General features: G+C 50.7%; 1 protein-coding gene across 2 annotated transcripts; it reads left to right on the top strand.

The window, feature by feature from the left end:
- Positions 1-12,691: 12,691 nt before the first annotated feature.
- Positions 12,692-18,573, top strand: PDCD2 (programmed cell death 2). 2 transcript variants are annotated; one of them, XM_080831546.1, is made up of 6 exons: positions 12,692-13,043; positions 13,461-13,703; positions 14,099-14,185; positions 15,334-15,437; positions 17,066-17,179; positions 17,937-18,573. In XM_080831546.1, exons 1-6 carry the CDS (start codon positions 12,767-12,769, stop codon positions 18,093-18,095), a joined length of 984 nt encoding a protein of 327 aa, XP_080687672.1. In that variant the 5' UTR covers positions 12,692-12,766; the 3' UTR covers positions 18,096-18,573. The 2 variants fall into 2 exon arrangements, with proteins under 2 accessions (XP_080687672.1, XP_080687671.1); XM_080831545.1 differs by having other exon boundaries at positions 12,705-13,043; positions 14,054-14,185.
- Positions 18,574-20,199: the final 1,626 nt, after the last annotated feature.

Genomic DNA, 20,199 nt, shown 5'->3' with positions numbered 1-20,199 from the left:
AGTGTAGGTGGTGTTGGGTGCAGACACATGTGATTTTCTGGCCCACACTGTAACACTGCTGGCATTTTAAAGTTCTCGGGGCTTTGATTCAAAAACTGAAAACGGAAAGCTTTCTGAAACATGCCCTTAGCGGTACCCTCACTTTCTGCAGCTCTTCAAAGCTGTAGATCAGCTGGGATCATCTTCAGGCTGAGAAGGAAGATGAGGGGGCAGAGGGGACTGAGGAGGCTCGACTCAGACAGGAAAGGTCTGAGCCACTGCTTTGGGGGAAAAGTGGGTCAGCTCCAGGCTCATGGGGACAGACCTTGAGGCCATTATGCTACAAGAAATAAGCCAGTCCCCAAAGGACTGATACTGAAGGACCCCACTTGTGAGGGACGGAGAGCACCGATTCATAGAGGTGGAAGGAGCTAGTGGGTGCCAGGGCTGGGGAGGGGAAATGGAGGTTTAGGGTTAGGGTGAGTAGAATTCAGTTTGGGGTGATGACAAAGTTGTGGCAATGGATGGAGGTGTCAGGTCCAGAAGAGTGAACATATTTATTGTCACCAAATTGACCCTGAGACGTGCTTAGCAGAGTCAGTTATATGTCTGATACACCACAATAGGAAAGAAGTGAGTCAGGAGGTCAGGTCCATCGTGAGTCCCAGGAGGGCCCTGGAGGAGGAATCCTGTATCTTGGTTCTCGCTCTCACGCTCTGCCCCTTGTTGGTGACTGAGCTCACAGCAGGCCCTCAGTGAATGCTGGCTAAGACACAGCGCAGGCAGATGGGGGCACAAGTGCAAACCCACCGGTGGGCACTGAGGAATCCCAACAGGACCTGCATCTAGACGGAGCCAGTGCCCACATTTTACAAACACCAGCACAGAAATAACCATTTAAAACCAAGGCAGGAACCACATATAACCCAGAGGGTTCCGTTCTCCTGGAGGCTGAGCTAGCGGCCACAGCCAAGGCCTCTGGCAGTCAGGGGACCGGGGGTCTGACAGGTGACTCGGCACACCCTTGACCCTGAAGCCCCATGGGACTGGGAGGGAAGACCCAGCCAGGGCCCATTCTGGCTCCACGGTGGCTGCAGGGCCACTCCCAGCGCCACCAAGAAGTATATGTTTAGAACCAAGAAGGAAACCTTTTCTCTCAACTGTTCTTTTTAAAGATGATTGCTCAGCATTGACACAGAAAAACATCTGACATAAAACTGGAGCTGTTCACAGCTGCCAATGACCCAGAAGTTATCAAAATGTAGTGACCACAAAGAGAGGAGCGTGTGTCCCCAGGCAGGCCTCCTGGATGCAGGTGTGGCTGGGGGCCCTGGACATCTGGGCCTCACAGTCTCCCTCAAGGGTACCGAAGAAGGAACCTGCTCTGATGGCTCCACTGGCAGCATCCCCTGATGGAAATGGGGGCAGCCCTTCACGTGTTCCCGGTGTCCTGGTGATTCTTGGGCACAGCCATGTATCTCAGCTTCTTCGTGATGGGGGAGGGGGTGGTGGGTAGCCCAGCAGCTGTGGATCCCACAGTTCCTCCAGGGACAGCCCAGCAGCTGTGGATCCCACAGTTCCTCCAGGGACAGCCCAGCAGCTGCAGGTACCACAGGTCCTCCAGGGGACAGCATGGCAGCCACAGGTCCCACAGGTCCTCCAAGGGACAGCCCAGCAGCTGTGGGTACCACAGGTCCCCCAGGGGACAGCCCAGCCACTGCAGGTCCCACAGGTCCTCCGGGGATAGCATCTTGGTGAGCTTGTTGTCCGGCAGATACCTGCTCAGGTGGCTCTTGTCATGCCACATGGCCTCCATCCCATTGGACAGGTCGACCCCATCGCATGGTGACAGGCCAAGGTCAGTCAGTGAAACTCCACCACCAATACCCCAAAAAAGGCTGCCAGGTAGTAAATGTTGCCCTGATCCCTGGGGAGGTAGGCCTGGGACTATGGCTGGCACTCGTAGCTGAAGTCCTTGCAGGCTGCCCAGTAGGAACTGGGGAACAGGGTGCCGAAGAGCAGGGACAGGGTCTCCACACCCATGTGGTCACAGAACTGCAGGTCTATGCCCTCACACCACGTCGTCCACCTCATGGAAGAAGTGCTGCTCGCAGAAGCAGCTGACCATCACCATGTGCTGCATGGACACATCCTGCCAGTGTGGGGCACCACAGACCTGGAGGACCACCACCCTCCAGCCCTCCCGGTGGGGACACAAGGGCCCGGCAGCCAGCTGGTCGGTGAAGATGTAGCAGGTGACCCTGTGTCCCACCATGAAGGGCTTCTCCACTGTCTATAAGAACAGGTCCAGGAAGCTATAGGGACAAGGGACAGGGTGTGAGGAGGTTCACTGTCAGAGGCTGGCAGCAGGACCCCAGAGCTGGGGGCTGTGAACATGTACACCTTCTTCAAGGGGGCAGGCTCTGGGCTGTTTTAAGCAACAGCCACTCTCCCAGCCTGTCCTGAGTGAGTCTGCCCATGGGGCCTCCTTACCTCCTGCTCCCAGAGATGGGGGCCATCAGCACCCCACCTTACAAAGGGGACCCTAAGGCTTAGAAGGTTGGAAACCCATGCAGCCCTACATTTAAGTGGGGGAAAAGCACACACACACACCCAGCAGGCATGAGCCAGGTCATCAGGGGGCAAACTGAGGCTCAGTCAATGGGGAAACAAGCCAGACGGGAAGCAGGAGAAGAGAACGGTGCTCCTGGAAGAGGCACAGCATATGCAAAGGCCTGGATTCCAGCCCGAGGCACCTGTGGGAAACCACACTCCTCGGTACCCACAGACGGGAGGGTCCCAGTGGGAGAGATAAGGCGGGGGGGGGGGCGGGGAGGAGGGGAGCAAACAACAGAGAGGCCGAAAGGTTATGTTCCAAAAAGATCACTCTGGTTACTGGAGGAGAATGGGTTCTGTGCAGGCGAGGACAGGGAGACCCCAAACCTAAGGCAACCATAACCCTAACCCCCAACCCTAACCCTAACCCCCATCCTAACCACTATTATCAATCCCAATGAAATCATCACAAAATCAGCAAAATGCATTCCTATACCATTCTTAAAATAGATGTAAGGAGCCTGATCAGGAAAATTGCAAAACCAAGAGCTCATGAATACATTGTGCATCATAAGCAAGTGTCTCTTCACAACGTCTCAAGGGTTGTTCAATAGAGTGAAACAATGTCACGCGCCACCATGAATGTCTAAGTAAAAACATGTGGTCGTATTAAGTGATGCAGAAAAGGTTCTGACCAAAATCCAATGTCTGTTGCTGATCTAAACACTCACGAAAGCAGGAATAAGGGGTAATTTTTTCCATAAGTCTACGGCAAACACCACGCTCACGTCTGAAGGTTGCCAGCTCCACTCTGAAATCTGGAATGAGGACCGGACGCTGGTGCTCACAGAAGGACAGACACTAGGACCCCACTCGGAGGAGGTGTCTGGAGACACAGAGTTGGATGCGGCAGTGGAGCCAGTGTGGGATGCGGGGCCCTCGGTCGGGTGGAGGCGCCTGTTCCCTCCCTGGGCCGCTGAACCCATTATATTTTGCAAGTCCAAACTGCAATCAAGCCCAAAGCCCCTGACATCTACAGAAGTAGGAACAATTAATTGTAAACTGCATGAAATTAAATGAAATTCAGATACAAACTTTACAACTTATATCAAAATTCATTTAGTTCAGAAAACTAAAAGACAAGCCACAGACTGGGAGGAAACATTTGCAAAACACATCTGATAAAGGATTTGTACTTAAAATATACAAACAAACTCTCAGAACTGGACAAAAAGAAAATAACCTAATTGATAATGGTAAGTGTCTGCATAGATGACAAGACAAAGATATGCAGATGACAAACAAGTGCACGAAAGATGCTCGACATCCTCTGTCACTAGGAAATTATAAAGGTAAACAACAGAGACCGGGCAACTGGGTGACTTCATCCGTTGGGCGTCTGCCTTCAGCTCCAGTCATGATCCCAGGGTCCTAGGATCGAGCCCCGGTTGGGCTCCCTGCTCAGCCAAGAGTCTGCTTCTCCCTCTGCCTCTCACCCCACTGTGCTCTCTCTCGCTCTCACTCTCTCAAATGGATAAATAGAATCTTAAAAAAACAACAACAACGAAAGTGCCTGGGTGGTTCAGGTGGTCAGGCGTCTGCCTTCGGCTCAAGTCATGATCCCAGGGTCCTGAGATCAAGCCCCACATTGGGCTCCCTGCTCAGCCGGGAGTCTGCTTCTCCCTCTGCCCCCCCCCACGCCTCCCCCCACCCCCCCACTCATGCTTGTGCTATGCTCTCTCTCACAAAAATAAACGAAATCTTAAAAAAATAAATAAATAAGTAAAATATTTTTAAAACGCAGTAAGAGCACTACAGCCCTATTAGAAATGCTAGACTACAAAAAGCAAGAATACCGATTGCTGGAAGGTGAGCAATGATGGCAAGTGTACTTCACTCTGGGGAAGCGCACGCGGGGCCACTTCGGAAAGCAGTTTGGCAGTTTTTTCCCGAAGCTAAATAAATCTCACCTTAGGACCCAACAAGCATGCTTCTGGTATTTAGACAACTGCTCTGAAAAGCTAATTCCAAACAAAATCTCTCGCACAGTTAGGCACACAACTCTGTATCTCATGGTTAAAACCTTTAAGAAATCAGGATGTACTTCAACAGATGAGCCCACAAGCAAACTGGAGTGCATCCAAGTGAAGGAAGCAGAATATGCCACCCCAGACATGCCTCTTGGGCACAAGGATTATTTGGGGTCTATTAACTTTAAGAATCAGCAGACACAGGAGAATCTCTGAAAACTGAACAGAGGTTGCCATTTGGTGGGTGAAATGTACACTTATAAAGGAAAGCTCCATTTGTGAGGGCGTCTCCCTCTCTGTACCAGGGTTAGAAGAATGACTAAATCTCAAGACACTCTTACCAAAGGAGACGACACAGACGTGAATCTGCATAACGACGATACCCTCCTTTACCGTGCTTGGCCTGGTAATGTCCCCTGACTGGCCTTCCCACGGCCCAAATCTCTGTCTCTTTAGCTGACTATGGCACTGAGAGTGAACATGGCATTGGAGACTTGTTCCCTTTCCCTGGGTCTCTCCCATGAATACAGACCATATGGAGGTTATTAAACTTCTGTTCGTTTTTCTCCTGTTAATCTATTCAGCAATAAAAACGAATGAACCGTCACCCCATACAGGGACACGGATGAATCTTATGTGTATTTGTTTGTTTATTTGTTGGTCAGAAAGAGAGAGAGCACACTAGTGAGCACAAGCAGGGGCAGCAGAGGCAGAGGGAGAAGCAGGCTCCCCGCTGAGCAAGGAGCCCAACTCGGGAATAGAGTCCAGGACGCTGGAATTATGACCGAGCCGAAGGCAGATGCTTAACCGACTGAACCACCCAGGCTTCCCAGTTCTTATGTGTATTTTGCTAAGTGAGAGAATTCAGTCTGAAAAGGCTACACACTCTATGACCCCATTTATAGGACATCCTGGAAAAGGCAAAACTACAGAGATGACAAAAGGATTGTGGGGTGGGGAGTTGGAAGTTTTAGAGCTGGATACCTGCTGCCGCGCATTTGTCAAAACCCAAACATTTCCACATCTCAAAGAGTAGATCATCACCTACTCAAGTTAAGTAATTCAGGATGTGGAAGTGTCACATTTAGGATGTGGGATATTGGGGCCAAAGGCAGAATGCCCCAAATGTGCCACTTTGGCATACTGATCATTTTAAATAAAAGTTACTTAAGAGACAGCCTATGTAAGAGGGACACTCAGACCCTCCTCTGTCCCCTTGCTGCCGGGAAATCAATCTGCTTGTGAAGATGTCCCTGTACCAGGAGGTGCAAAGACTTCTTAGTCACCAGAGTTGGGAAATTTAGAGCCCAGAAAGCTGCATAAATAGCCCTTGTTACTTTTGACCGATTTACTACCCCGGGGTTGAGTTGAGAACTAACTGGAGCGCCCGAGGCTGTTTTCTTTCTTCTGGGAATTCCTCACAGGTTGGTTTTCTCTCTGTCCACAAAGTGTAAGACCTGCCTGCCTTGGTCATTTAATCATGTGTACACGATTAAACTTTGTGGGGTTTTTTCCTCCTGTTAATCTGTCTTGTGTCAAGGTAATTCCCTGTCCCGCTGGAAGAACCTTCAAATGAGCAAAATCTCTTCTGCCCCTTCAGTGGAATACAGGATACGACAAGTGATCTAACTGTATTGGAAATGTCTGAAAAAACACTCACTGCAGGTTGTATGGCAAAAGATGCTGACCTAAGTAACTTCAGAAATGAGTGGAGTCTGTAGACTAAAGGAAAAATGTGCTGTGCATACACAGTGGACTCTATTTCACCAAGTTCTTTCCCAACAGGGTGGTAGTAACAGATCTGGAAACACCACATCTGTGATCTGGAACGGAGCAATGAATTAAATACATGGCAGGCGGCGAGAGCCAGTTTGTCACTGGTGGAGCAGAAAGTTACAGACCAGCAAAGGGAGAAGATCACAATGTCCATGTGGTAATGGACCAGGTTGGAGACATCAGTATAAGCTCATTTTTAGCTGGACACGGACATAGACGGTTCCACACAGAAATCTCCATAACTAGATGTGTCCGCATAGGTGGAGACACAGGCATTTGTCGCCGTGCACTGCCCACTGAGCACAGTCAATTCCCACAGGTGAGACTTTAATACCATTCTCTAATGAAAAAGAGACAGGCCTCTTTGAAGAAATTGCCAACACTAGGACTGAGACAGTAAATGTAGGAGCCAGGATAACTTAAAGTATCAGAAAGTAAAGAAGTACCAAGAAAAAAATCCCAGAAAGATAGAATTATATCAGTGGAAAACAGGAGACGATGGAAAGTGCTGGTAAAAATAAATGATTTGTGGGGCGCCTGGGTGGCTCAGTGGGTTAAAGCCTCTGCCTTCGGCTCCGGTCATGATCTCGGGGTCCTGGGATCGAGCCCCGCATCGGGCTTTCTGCTCAGCGGGGAGCCTGCTTCCTCCTCTCTCTCTCTGCCTACCTCTGCCTGCTTGTGAGCTCTGTCTGTCAAATAAATAAATAAATCTTTAAAAATAAACAAATAAATGATTTGTTAAAAAGAAACCACAGGCCCAAATTGGAGTCACTTAAGTTAAGAGACCCAGGTCAGCAAACAAGGACCTACTATGGAACCCAACCGCAGTTTCGCATACCCCCATCTCCATGTAAACTTTAACCAGTCAACCTGGAAAATGTACTGAATGGCCCCTTCTGTTCCCCTTAGGAGGCTGGCCTTGCCTAAAACAATGCATCCTTGGCTAATAATTTACTTTTTTCCAACCCCCTGTCTGCTTTTAAAAGCCTTTCCTTCCATGCAGCTCAAAGAAGGTCCTTTCTATTTGCTGGATGGGATGCCGCCCGATTCAAGAACAGTTCAATAAAGCCAAGGTGAACTTTTAAATTACCCAGTTGTATTTTTTTATTACCAGTTGTATTTTTTTATTAACAGATTACACAGGTTTTCACAATTGGGGTTGAGCAGAGCTCTTCTAACAGAATTGCAGTAATAGCTGTGAACACTTAGCCACCCACCAAGGCGAAGAAGCTAACTCCCCTCTCCTGAAGCTCGGCACAGTGTCTTCCTGCTCCTGAAGACACAGCACACACACGTGGGGAAGAGTAACGTCATGCTGGGGAGGCCTGACCGACACTGCCTCAGCCAAGTGACCAGCATGAACACGGACAGAGACAAGTGTTCCCTTGTTGTACAGTGATGACAGAGCACTTTACCTCTGTGATCGGATTCCCTGAAAACTACAACCCCAGCCGAACGAAGAGAAAAACAAGTAAATCCCAATGCAGGTCTATGTACAAAATGTCTGACCAATCCTCCTCAACATCGTCCAGGTCATCAACACAAGACAAATCGGAGGGACTGTCCCAGCCAAGGAGAGCCTAAAAAGATGTGATGACCACATGTCATGTGGTGTCTGCCCAGGAACCTGGAGCCGGAAAAAGCAGAACAGAGCGAACCTGAATAAGGTATAGACTTCAGTAAATAATAAAGTATCGGAGCGCCTGGGTGGCTCAGTGGGTTAAAGCCTCTGCCTTCGGCTCAGGTCATGGTCCCAGGGTCCTGGGATCGAGCCCCGCGTCGGGCTCTGCTCCGCGGGGAGCCTGCTCCCCCCTCTCTCTCTGCCTGCCTCTCTGCCTGCTTGTGATCTCTGTCTGTCAAGTGAATAAATAAGATCTTTAAAAAAAAAAAAAACAAGGTACCAACATTTGTTCATTAATTGTGACAATCCTGACAAAAAAAATAGAAAGAGAGTCGAAATTAAAGGTCAGGTAAGAGAAACCTATTGCATCAGAAAGGAAGGCTAGAGGAAATGGGTGCTTTCCTAATAAAAATGCGCATTAACAAAATAGACTCTAAAATAAGGGGGAAACAAGCAGGCAATTAACCATCCAAGAGCCTCTTCCTCCTGCTGGTTCTGCCCTCACTGTTCTGGGGTTTTCCTCTCTGGAGAGAAAGCAGGAACAAGGGCAGAGCTGTTTTGGAGCTCCCCTGAGACCTGACCCCACCTATTGTCTTCTTCTCCCCCAGCCATGCTACTCCCAGTGAGGACACTATGCACGGGAAGTCTCAGGGATTGTCAATCCTGATGCACCTACTGAAGTGAAATAAATCAATATTTTTTAACGGTAGAAATACATTAACACTTGCAAGAGGCAAGTTAAGACCGGGTTTGGACCTGGCAGGCTCAGGAGCTCACACTCTCACAGCGTGACCCGGACCCTCTCCAACACTCCATCCTGCTAAGTGCTCTGGGGAGGGGCCGTTCACAGGCACAGTCTCTCTCACTGCATCCGGGGCCTCCCGCAACTCCAGCCTGACACTCACTCACCATCCATTCTACTGGGAAGGGTTTCTCTTTCCCCTGGGTTCCATGAAGTCATGGATTTAAGTGTCTTTGGCCTGGCTTGGGTCACAGCTCATCCTTGAAGCCGTCAGAGCACCCAGAGGACAGAGCATGGGGCTGGGTAGACTTGGATCATGTGTCCATCTTTGAGGTGGGTGGAATGGGGCGTCTGCCCTCTGGAACTGTTCGGGTGCGAGGCAGGCGAGAGGTGGTTCCCAAAGGGAAGCTGAGATGCTTGACTTGGACGTGAGAGCGGATGCTGGGCGGGAAAAGCAGCAGATTCCGCATCGCTGGTGGGCGACGGCACGGCTGTGGCATCTGAAGCCCAGGGAAGGAAGGGGCCCACTTAGGTTCAGGGGCTGCAGCCGCCCATCCAGGGCTCCTCCTGTCCTCCCACAACAGCAAGACGCTCTTCCAACTGCCGAAAAAGCAGTTTGCTGTTGGTGGGAGACTCAAGGCTCCTGCCCTGGGCATTGAGTCCTCGTATCTCAGAGACTGGAAGGCACACAGACCTCACTCGTATCCCTGGGTGGAGGGAAGCCTGGGAGTCATCCCTGCCCCCCCCCCACATTAATCATCCAACCCCCAGAAAACAAACTGGCTCGTTTCCAGTCTCTTCTCTCTCCTTTACAATGAGCAGAGACCAAACGTGAGGATGGTCAGGAAATTATTGTTCAATGAGGCCGTGGAAGGCTTGAGGATTTCTCCACAACACAGAATCCACACCCGGCAGGTCGCTCAAGGGCCACAGACCCTGGGTCATGCATGCAGCTCTCTGAGACCATGCAGTCCCGGTGAGATACTGCCTGCTGGGGGAGACAGCTGTTCATTTGTCCTCGATTCCTAACAAGTATGCATTTCAAATATTTACATTATAACCATGGCCAAAGGACTATAGGGCCTGTCTGCTGCACGGCTGTTGTAGCCAGAGCCACATTCTGTATTTGGAGGATTATCCTCTCACTTAGGAGGCTCAGAGGTTGTGAGGGAGGAAGCACTTGTCTCAACCACATAGACGCTGGGAATGAAAACATCCCAAGGAGCTGCCTACACGGTCTTTGGGCCTATTACACTGCCTGGGAATGCAGTCAGCTCAGTAAATGCTGTGGAGTTTGTCAAGACCAAGGTTGGCCAGAGCTGGAGGACCACAGGTGCCTGTATGAATGCTCCAAGGGCAAGGGCTGTTCTGAGACTTTGTTGTCTGCTCCTGATCACTTGGATGGGATGAAGGATCCAGCCAGTGCCAGGAGGGCACTGCCAGCCCACAAGAAAGCTGCACAAAGGGGCTGGTGCACACCTCATCCTATATAAATCCACACATGCCTACTGAGTGCCCTGTGCTGGAGAGTGGGAATCCCCAGGCAGAGTGGGGCCAGCAGCACCCTTTATAGGTGGGAGGGTGGGAGGATCCTACATGATCTCTGAGGCCATCCACAACCCATGATTCAGGTCGAGTTGGAGTTGTAACAGTCAGTGACCAGGCCCATATTTCTCTCTTCTTTTAGAGCCCAACACTGAGGGGAATAAAAACAATGCTCCCCAGACCAACTTCTGATGCGTGTGTGACCATGAGAGTCCTCTCCATCCTAAAGGCTAAGAAAGAGGAAAAAGAGAAGAAAAGAAAGGAAAGGGGGTCACTTATGATCAAGCCAAACCCTGACCCTGACCCTGACCCAGAACCAGGCCCTGACCTAAACACTGACCTTGATGCTGACCCAGAATGAGACTGACCCGGACCTACACTAAGACCCTGACCCAGATCCTAACCCTGACCCTGGCCCTAATATTGTCCGCCAAATAAGGACTATCAAGTGAGAATAACTCCAAAAGAAACTCCAAAAGAAAGGTCCAGTTCGGGCTGTGGAGATTCAGTGTCTGGCTGAGCATTTGGTACTCTGACGGCTGAGCAAAGCCACCAAAGACCCAAAACAAAGGCGAGGATACCTGAGATACCAATTTTCCATCCAGGGACGGGTGGAGTCTCTGTTCTGGATGGTTTCCAAAGGGCAAACGAGCCTTTCCCCCCAACAACACACGAGAGCCTGTCTTGCCTGTCTCACGGTTGTGACCTCGGGGCACTTCTATTCAGCTTCATTTTCTCCTCAGTGTTTTGGGAAAACACCTTTTGCTCCTTATAGACCTACAATTATTAAGTGGTCCCTGTAAGTTCCCTTCTGCGGGCGGAAGAGTCTAGTGCCTAGACAATGTGGTCAGTGGCGCGTGGGAGCACACGTGCTCAACAGCAGAACGGCGGGTCCTTGCCGGGGCTCGTTCAGCGCAGGTGCTCCGGAATAGTGGTAACGCACGGGAACTGACCTACCCGCCTGCCCCCTTTACTTGAGGCTGAGGACGTGAGCCCCAGGGTCATCAGCCGAACCTCTGCGAAACAGACCGGCAAAAAGTCCTCCGCCTTGAGGGGACAGCGTGGGGGTGCTAGGTCACGGCCAGAGGGGAGGCGTGCGCTTCGACGGAGGGCTGGGGAGGAGGCACAGGGGCCAGAACGGTCACACTGGAGAACACCCACTTGGAGACTCGGGGAGGAGAGGAGAGGGTACGGATTTCTGAGATGAAAGCTGGTGTTTTCGGGTCCACTGTAATGAAGACAAAGCCGAAGCTGAACCACAGGCTACCGCTGGTCCGACGGCAATCAGGGAAAAGGAGGGCAGACAGACCTGAGCATTTGCCCGCGGAACACACGCGACAATGGGTGATACACGGATCCCAAGTAAAACACGTTCAGCAAAGGTAAAAGCAGAGCGAGCTCCAGTGGGAACTGAGACGCACCTGCCGGACGGGTCTGCTGGGAAGGCGCGTCCGGCGTCCCCTCCGCTTCCCCGCGGAACTGTGAGTCAGGAGCGCGCGCCGCAGACCCGACCGCGGAGCCGCCGGCATCTCCGGCCGTCCGGGGCCGCGCGCTGGAACGGCCAGTCCGTCGGGCCGGACGGGTGGGAGCAGGCGGCGCTCGCCGGCGTGAGGCCGAGCACTCCGCGACCACCGGCTTCCACGCGCCCTTCCGCGACCCCGACGGGCGGAGCCGCCGCTTCTTCTCCGGTGCGGTTGGCACCGGCAAGCGCCCTGCTCAGAGGGGACGCGGCGACTCGACCCCGAGCCCCCGCCGCCGAGCAGACGTTCCCGGGGCCCCTGCGCCCCCCGCCCGGCCGGGCCCCTGCGCCCCCGCCCGAGCGCTCCCTCCCTCCCTCTCCCCCTCCAGTAAGTAAGTAAAGAAATTCTGAAAGAGAAACTCTCGAGCTGGTTCTCCTTCAGCAAAGCAGGACGGAATTTCGCTGCTCGAGGCGAAGGACGCACGTGCCCTTCGGGAAGCAAAACGCCCCAGACGCGACTCGGAGACGAAACTCGCTCCGGCAACGCTGGGCGCCTCCCGGCTGCAAAGCAACTCGCGGCAACAGGCGCCGGCGCCGAGGCTCCCCGCTCGCGCCCCGGCCGGCGCGGCCTCCCCGCGCAGAGGGTCCCCGGCGCGGCGGGGGGCCGCCCCGGAAGGAGCAGGGCCGGCTCCGCGGCAGACTGCCAAGCGCCACACTTGTCGCTTTTAGAACTGGAATTCTGTTGTCCGTTTTCACTTAAAAGAATAAAACTCTCCGCGTTCGACGTGGCAAAGGCCCCCACGTCCAAAAGGCCGGGAAGAGGCGAACGCGACGCCAGAGCCGCCGTCGAAGCCCTCGGGGAAGCCGCCCACGCCTCTTCCGGGGTCGTTCGACTCCTCGCCCCGCCCCCAAGTCACGGGACCGGACGTCCGTTCCTTAGCCCCGCCCCCTCCCCGGCAGCCCCCCCCATCGCCCCCGCTCCGGATACCCGGTTCCGCGCCGACTTCCGCCTTCCGGCCGCGGAGGGCGTCCCCGCGCACGCCGGCCCCGCTCGCCGAATGGCGGCCGCCCGCGCGGCTGAACTGGGCTTCGTGGAGGCGGCGCCGGCGTGGCGGCTGCGCAGCGAGCAGTTCCCAAGCAAGGTGGGCGGGCGGCCGGCGTGGCTGGGGGCGGCCGGGCTGCCGGGGCCCGAGGAGCTGGCCTGCGCGCTGTGCGGCCGCCCGCTGGCCTTCCTGCTGCAGCTGTACGCGCCGCTGCCCGAGCGCGCCGACGCCTTCCACCGCGGCCTCTTCCTCTTCTGCTGCCGGGCGCCGCCGTGCTGCGCGGGCCTGCGCGGTGAGCGGCGGGGCGTCGCGCGCGGTGGCCGGGGGTCGCGCGCGGTGGCCGGGGGCGCGGGCGCGGGCGGGGGCGGGGTCGCGCGTCCCCAACCCCCCCCCGGCGCCTCCCGGGCCCCGCCCCTGGGCTCGTCGGTGCGGGCGCGGGCAGTGGGCGCGCTTCCCCCGGCACCGCACGGACCGTGGTCCGGAAAGCGGGGCCCGCGCGGTGCCCCCGCACCTCTGCCGTCCGCGGGACGGAGACCCGGCTCCGACCGCTGTGGGTACCGAACCGGCCTCACGCTCTTCACCACGTTTTCTTTCCGCTTCTGTTGACGGAACTCGTGTCCTTCAGCCCTGGGGGGGCCCGAGGCTCGGAGGTGCGGGCTCCGGGGCTGTTTGGTTCGTGACGCTGACATTTCTCCTCCTCCTCGCTCAGTTTTTAGGAATCAGCTACCCAGGAAGAACGACTTCTACCCCTACGAGCCGCCTCCCGAGGACCCTCCCGCGGAGACGGGGGAGTGCGTGCGCCTCCAGCTCAAGTCCGGTGCTCATCTCTGCAGGGTGTGTGGCTGTTTGGGCCCCAAAACGTGCTCCAGATGTCACGAGGCCCATTACTGCGGCAGGGAGCATCAGACTCTGGACTGGAGATCCGGGCACAAGCAGGCTTGTGCGCAGTCGGGTGGGTCGCCTCGTTTCGTCTCAGCTCGGTTTCACGGCCTCCGTCAACCCAAGTTTTTTGCGTTGAGATTAGAAGTTGAGATCAGAGAAGGCGTTAGACTTCTCGGAATCCCGGTATCGGATGCCGGGAACACTTCTGAGAGAGCAGCCGCGAGGTCTCGCCTGCTCAGTTGTGTCCCAGACTTGCTTTATTTAATACAGGCGTTTGATTCATGACCTGAATCGCAGGAACTGTGTGTGCTAATTTGTTAGGGAAAACTGCATACAATACGCTTTAGAAATGGGAAATGACTGGATCCTCTTTAAAACTATATGATTAGACATGATGCTAGTTACCTGTTCTTGTTTCAGATTATTTGGACAGAACAATTCCAGACCACAACTTCCTTTTTCCAGAATTCGAAATTGTAATAGAAACAGAAGATGAGATTACACCTGAAGTTGTTGAAAACGAAAATGAGTCAGAAGTCATGGGGAGCATGGGTAAGGAACCAGTTTTAGAACTTTATTCACTAAGTGATTAATTGTAAGGCTGGAAAGGAAAGGCTCAGTATGTCAAAAAGAGAGGTAGGCAATGACGGGAAGTGAACTCACTTTGGAGTCCTGTAGCCTGTGATTCTCAAACACCATCATTTGACAGGACCCTTGCTGTGCATCTCCTTAGCTGGATACTTACCCTGACTTGAAGACACGTCAGGGTAAGTATCCAGGTGGTCATTTGGGTAGGGCTCCTCCGCAAGATGCTGGAAACTTGGTAAGTTCATCTGGATCCAAGATCTGTTTCTCAGATCAAGGTTCAAATACGGGAGACACTTGGCATAGTGTTTGGCGAGCAGGTGCCCTTTAAATGTTTCTCTCATCTACCCAATTTTACAGGTTACCTAGAGATGGTGACGGTATGCTAAATGTTCTATCTAGGTCTACCAGATACCCAAGAGAAGGATTAGTAGCCAGCATTTACCCATGTCTTACTCTGCATCAGGGGCTTTTTGTGTACAATCTCGTTAAAAATCCTGAAAGCAGTACAGTGAGTTAGAAACTGTACCTCATTTTGCAGTGAGAAGTTTGAGGTTTTCTGGGTAACGTGGTCATGTAACCAAAGTTGTTAAAGATTCAGAACTGCAGTTTGAGCTCACATGTTGTCCACTCCAGAATTTGAGCTCTTAACTACCATGGAATTGGGTTTTAGAGTCTCAATCAGTCTTTAGAATATCACCTTATTGGTTTATAGTTCATATTCAGGTGATAACAAAAATATACTTTGGTACATGTAACACAGACTAAATCCTGTTGAGGACCACACTGGTTCAGAGAGCCGGGATTCCAGGAGAGGAGTGGGCAGAGAGAACAAGCTGGTAGGTCCACAGAGTGAGTGATGGCGGAGTGAGCATACCCGCTGGGAAGAGACAAGCGTGAGACATGAAGATACGGGGACAGGCCAGGCAGCTTAAGGGCAGTAGTGAAAACAAAAGGCATTAAAATAGGGAAAGAGCCTGTGGGGAACATGTGGCTTTTGCTCTCTCATTGAACACTAAGTCGGTCGTTTGAAATTCCCTACCCTCAGCATGTGGGAGATGTCAGGTCATGGGCACTAATCCTGTTGCCCTAACAGTTGTGCTGATATTTTTCAGGTGAAGCACTTGAGGAGGAATTGGATTCCATGGCAAAACATGAATCCAAGGAAGATAAAATTTTCCAGAAGTTTAAAACGAAAATAGCCCTTGAGCCAGAACAGGTAAACTGAACTCCTACCACTCTTCTGTGTGTTCTTCTCAGGTGGTGGTTTCAGGGTACAATCCCTGAGAAGTAACTACGATAAAGGTAGTCTTTTATAGGAGGAATTCTTCACACAGATGGTCTGCTGATCCTGTCAGTAATTACTGAAAAACTACAGGTTATACTCTTTATCACGTGGGGTCCGTATTTTAAAGGCGGCATCGGACACAGATGAGTAAAATGCTGCTTGTGATACAGGCAGTTTACGCCAGTGGCAGCAAGAAAGGAACAGGTATTTTTGCCCATTTATCCAACAGGAACCTTTTGCCTGTAAAACTTAACAGGATACGTTAACACAGACACTGGTTTTATGAAAAGAAAGATGGGCTTTGGGGTTGGGAAGAATCCTCGATTCTAGAGTTACATGAAGAGCTCTGATGTAATTGCATCTACAGTGTGAAAAAATCAGAGGTGAGTTGTGAGGATGAAGGGGAACTTGGAGGCGCATAGTAAGTGCTCAGCAAATGTCTCCCTGCTTCATCTCTGTTCTTCCATTAATATCATTCCCCTTAAAGACATTCATCCTAAACGTCAATCACTGAAGAAAGTTCAGCTAAATGCCCAAAAAGCAGTCACTGAATTAAATAAGTACCCAGGGGAAGAACATCATAAGAATAGACCTAGATCCTAAACACTGCGAAGGTAATTTTTAGTAACGCATATGCCGTTTTGTTTAAGACTTTTTTTTTTTTTTTAATTTAACGGGCAGAGATCACAAGTAGGCAGAGGCAGGCAGGGAGTGGGGGAAGCAGGCTCCCCGCTGAGCAAAGAGCCCGATGCGGGGCTCGATCCCAGGACCCTGAGATCGTGACCTGACCTGAAGACAGAGGCTTAACCCAGTGAGCCACCCAGGTGCCCCAATAATGCATATGCTCTTAACAAAACCTAGGAAAGCCACTCGGTTACGATGCAATTTATCTCTGTAGTATTTATCTAAGCGACTGTGTATTATTTGACATTTGTCCCTTTAAATTTCTTTAAAAATATATATGTATGTATTTTGAGAGCAGTACAAGCACGGGCAGGGGGGCAAAGGAAGGGAGAATTTTTCATTTCAAGGTTTTGTTTATCATTTGAGAACGCGTGCGCACGCAAGGGGAGGGGGAGAGGGACAAGCAGACACCGTGCTGAGCCTGGAGGCTCACAGCCCTGAGACCATGACGTGAGCTGAAACCAAGACTCAGGTGCATAACCACCTGAGCCACCCAGACACCCCTGGTCCCTTTTAAAAGTTTTAAGTGAGGTTCCTTTTACTGTGAAAATAGGCAGAGTCTGGGCTACATTTTGGATTCAGAAACAGGTAGTGGAGAAACAGGACTAGATGGGTCCCTCAGAGAATATCCCTAGGATTCAGGTTCTAACCATATGATCATCTACGACACAGGATTTTGGTATTGAGTCAGGTAAGCTAAAATACCTGATTTGATAACACTGAAAAAGCATTAATGGTGCCAGGTCTGAGGCGGGGGGACAGTAAAACTGTTGCGGGTGAGTGTGCTTTGATCAAAGTTCCCCAGATCATTACCCAGCCGTGCTGGCAGTTCAGAGGAGATGTGGAGATCGGCTCATGACGCTGGCTGATTTTAGGTTCTCAGATACGGCAGAGGGATTGCACCCGTCTGGATCTCTGGTGAAAATATCCCTCAAGAAAAGGATATTCCAAATTGCCCCTGTGGTGCCAAGAGAATATTTGAATTCCAGGTAGGACCTTAAATGACTATTTTAATATATAATCACCCTAAGTTACGTTATCAAATGCTTCAAAACTTTACTGAAGTAGTACATGCACGTGGGTCCTGTTGTTACTACGGAAAGTGCCTCCCACCTAAGAGCTTATTCCCTGGAGGGAAGTGTCTTTTACAGTTTCATCTGGTAGTGCTCTAAATTAAATGGTTTTTCTGATGACTTGTCAGTCTGCTGGTCTCTGGGCATTATCCGCTGACCGGCACGCAGTTCCTTATTCCTTCTGGACCATCCTCCCAACCCCCAGTGTGGTCACATCATTCTTTTTAGTGTCTGCCTTTTGTTCCCTTGTAATTGTAAATATTCCTTCTTTTCTTGTTACAGCAGTTGAGGTCTTTGTACTTGGTGACAGGAGCGTTTTAGAGGCCTTAATAAGGTTTGGTCTTAGTTTGTGGATTTGTTAGGAAAACAGGTGGATATAGTCATGAAGACAAACGGTTTTTCAAAAGGAATTGTTAGGGTCACGATCCATTTCGGTTAGGTCGAAATGCTCTTGTACTGTGGATCTCCTGACCTTACAGAGGGGTAGGTAATACTTGTTGCTTGGGGAAAAAAAGGAATTGTGAAGACCGTATCCAATAGTAATTGGTTCTCGGTGTCAACGCTAGAGAGTAAAAAGACCAGGGGCCCTGCACTCACTCTGGCAAGGAAGGTCTGTTGAAAGCAATGTTCCTTGCCTCAGCGCGGGGCTCTAATCGTACCGTCCTCTTCTCAGGTCATGCCTCAGCTGCTCAACCACCTGAAGGCGGACAGACTGGGCAGGAGCGTTGACTGGGGTGTCCTGGCTGTCTTCACCTGTGCTGAAAACTGTGGACTGGGGACTGGCTACACAGAGGAATTTGTTTGGAAGCAAGATATAACAGATACACCCTAAAGAAAATGTAAAGCCTTAAAAGTGCTCATAGTCTCTTAAACCTTGCAAGTCCATTTATCCTAAGAAATAATTAGTGCTCGCTTCGGCAGCACATATATCCTAAGAAATAATTATAGCAGAGACAAAGGTACAAAGATGTTTTAGATGAGTTTACGGTGTGTAAATATTCGTGCAACAAAAATGTCTGGTGACAGGCAATTAAGTTCTGATGAATCCCTACAGAAGAAGGTGATGCTAACTTAATCATACACACCTATACGCACAAGATGCAGGTTTCATGGACACCAAGATACAGTATGTTTGTATTTTTATAAAAGTATTTATACATGTGTATGTCTACAGAAATCTGGAAAGATACATACTTAGCGTGAGCAAGTTAACCAAGAATGGTGGGAATAAGTGAAGTAATCATTTGCCTACGTGTGTTTCTTTCTACAATAAAAATGGGTTAATTGCCTAATTAAGATAATCATCATGCAGAGCATTTTCCCTACTAAAATTTGCAATGTTAAAACCGAGAAAACTGTGGGTAAAACCCGAAGAGACATGAGTGGTAATCAGGTCGGTGTCACCAGCTCTAGGATATGTGGGAGCCCAGGACACCGGAAAAATACAAACCCCAGTTGGCTAGTGAGTGTGGTGCATAACTGACACTAGAAGATGCCCCACTTTAAAGCTGACCTTAATCAACCAGCAGCACTGCTCACAGATGAGAGATGCGAGGCGAGAATGACTGCCTTTCTCCCCTCCCCCCACCCCTCTCATGCCAGTATACACACGGGGAATAAATCTAAGTAATTCCTGCCTCCGTACTTAGATTTATTCCCCGTGCTCGGTGGCTTCTGGAAAACTGGGCTGGTGGGGGCGGGGGGGTCTTCACACTGTGAACTATAGTAAGTTTCCTAAAGCAGAATAGTGCTCTGACTGCTAAGGACTTGAGCAAAATCCATTAGGGTCTGTCTGGAGACCTCACTAGATGATTGTGGACATTCTCGCAGGCATGTTGGGAACAACCAGCCAAGCTGTTCTTGAGGTGTGTGCCCCTACCAAGTTCTGGCAATTAAGGTGAGGTTTCACAGGGTCTTTCTGCTTACAGACTAGTCCCAATCAACAGAAAGAAAAAGCCACAGTGCCAGCTAGCATCCATGTTAAAAGATAACACAAAATAGAAATAACCTAAAACCAAAAATTTACATAAAAACACCAAGCAATTCAGTTACTTCTAGAAATGTCAAGATGCATTGAAAAACACTCTAAAACGATCACGTCTCACCCAGTAAGTTCCTGTGAAGGATGTCGTTCACTATCGCTGATCCACATACTCCACTGTCCAAAACTTCTGTTTGGCTCAGACGCTGCCTGGCCCAACTGCTCACCCCTACCAAGAGAGCAATACACTGACCTGTCCTTTCAGTCCAGATACTGAATGCTGGTCTCGTCATCCCTCGACAATTCAGAGATCGCAGCAAAGTATGTGCAAGTGCTTTTGATAATCACCCGAGACGACTGCTTGTATAACGTAAGGTGAAGTAAGTGACCGTGGGATTCCCTAACTCTTCAGTCCACGGTCTTTAAAAAGTTAGGGATTCTCAGTGTAAAAAACGTGATTAAATGAAACCTCCATAGTCCTGAATTTGAATTGGACACATCAATATGAACTCAGGTATTTCACCTCAAAAACTTCCAAAGGGAAAGAAGCAATCATTTATCCTGCTATATGAAATGTATCACTTTATAAAAAGTATTCCATGAACGACTGGAAAATAAGTAGAATTTCATCATTTGCAACCCACTAACAAATTCACAGATTAATGAGAAGACAGACAACCGGGCACTGGATTCCTAACAACAGAGCATGCCACTTACATAGTCCACAAAGGGACCAAGCCTCTGGAGGTAGCTGCTCATGGGCAGGAAATCGAACCCAGGAACATGCTGAACTACACCACGTGTTTGAAAATAGCAAAACACATACTGTAAGAAACTACCAGCTGTAAATTTGGCTGTACATTTTAAGGAAAAGATAGGGGCACCTGGGTGACTCAGTGGGTTAATAGGCCTCTGCCTTCGGCTCAGGTCATGATCCCGGGGTCCTGGGATCGAG

The sequence above is a fragment of the Martes martes genome (assembly GCF_963455335.1).
Source record: "Martes martes genome assembly, contig: scaffold_352, whole genome shotgun sequence".
NCBI lineage: Eukaryota > Metazoa > Chordata > Mammalia > Carnivora > Mustelidae > Martes > Martes martes.
This window is presented reverse-complemented; position numbering and strand designations above follow the sequence as displayed.

What these genes read in the sequence shown, in the direction of transcription:
- PDCD2 (XM_080831545.1), top strand. Translation starts at nt 12,767, where the DNA reads ATGGCGGCCGCCCGCGCGGCTGAACTGGGCTTCGTGGAGGCGGCGCCG. An exon ending in GTGCTGCGCGGGCCTGCGCG is followed by an intron (nt 13,044 to 13,460) that starts GTGAGCGGCGGG and finishes CTCCTCGCTCAG; the next exon opens with TTTTTAGGAATCAGCTACCC. An exon ending in TAGCCCTTGAGCCAGAACAG is followed by an intron (nt 15,438 to 17,065) that starts GTAAACTGAACT and finishes GGCTGATTTTAG; the next exon opens with GTTCTCAGATACGGCAGAGG.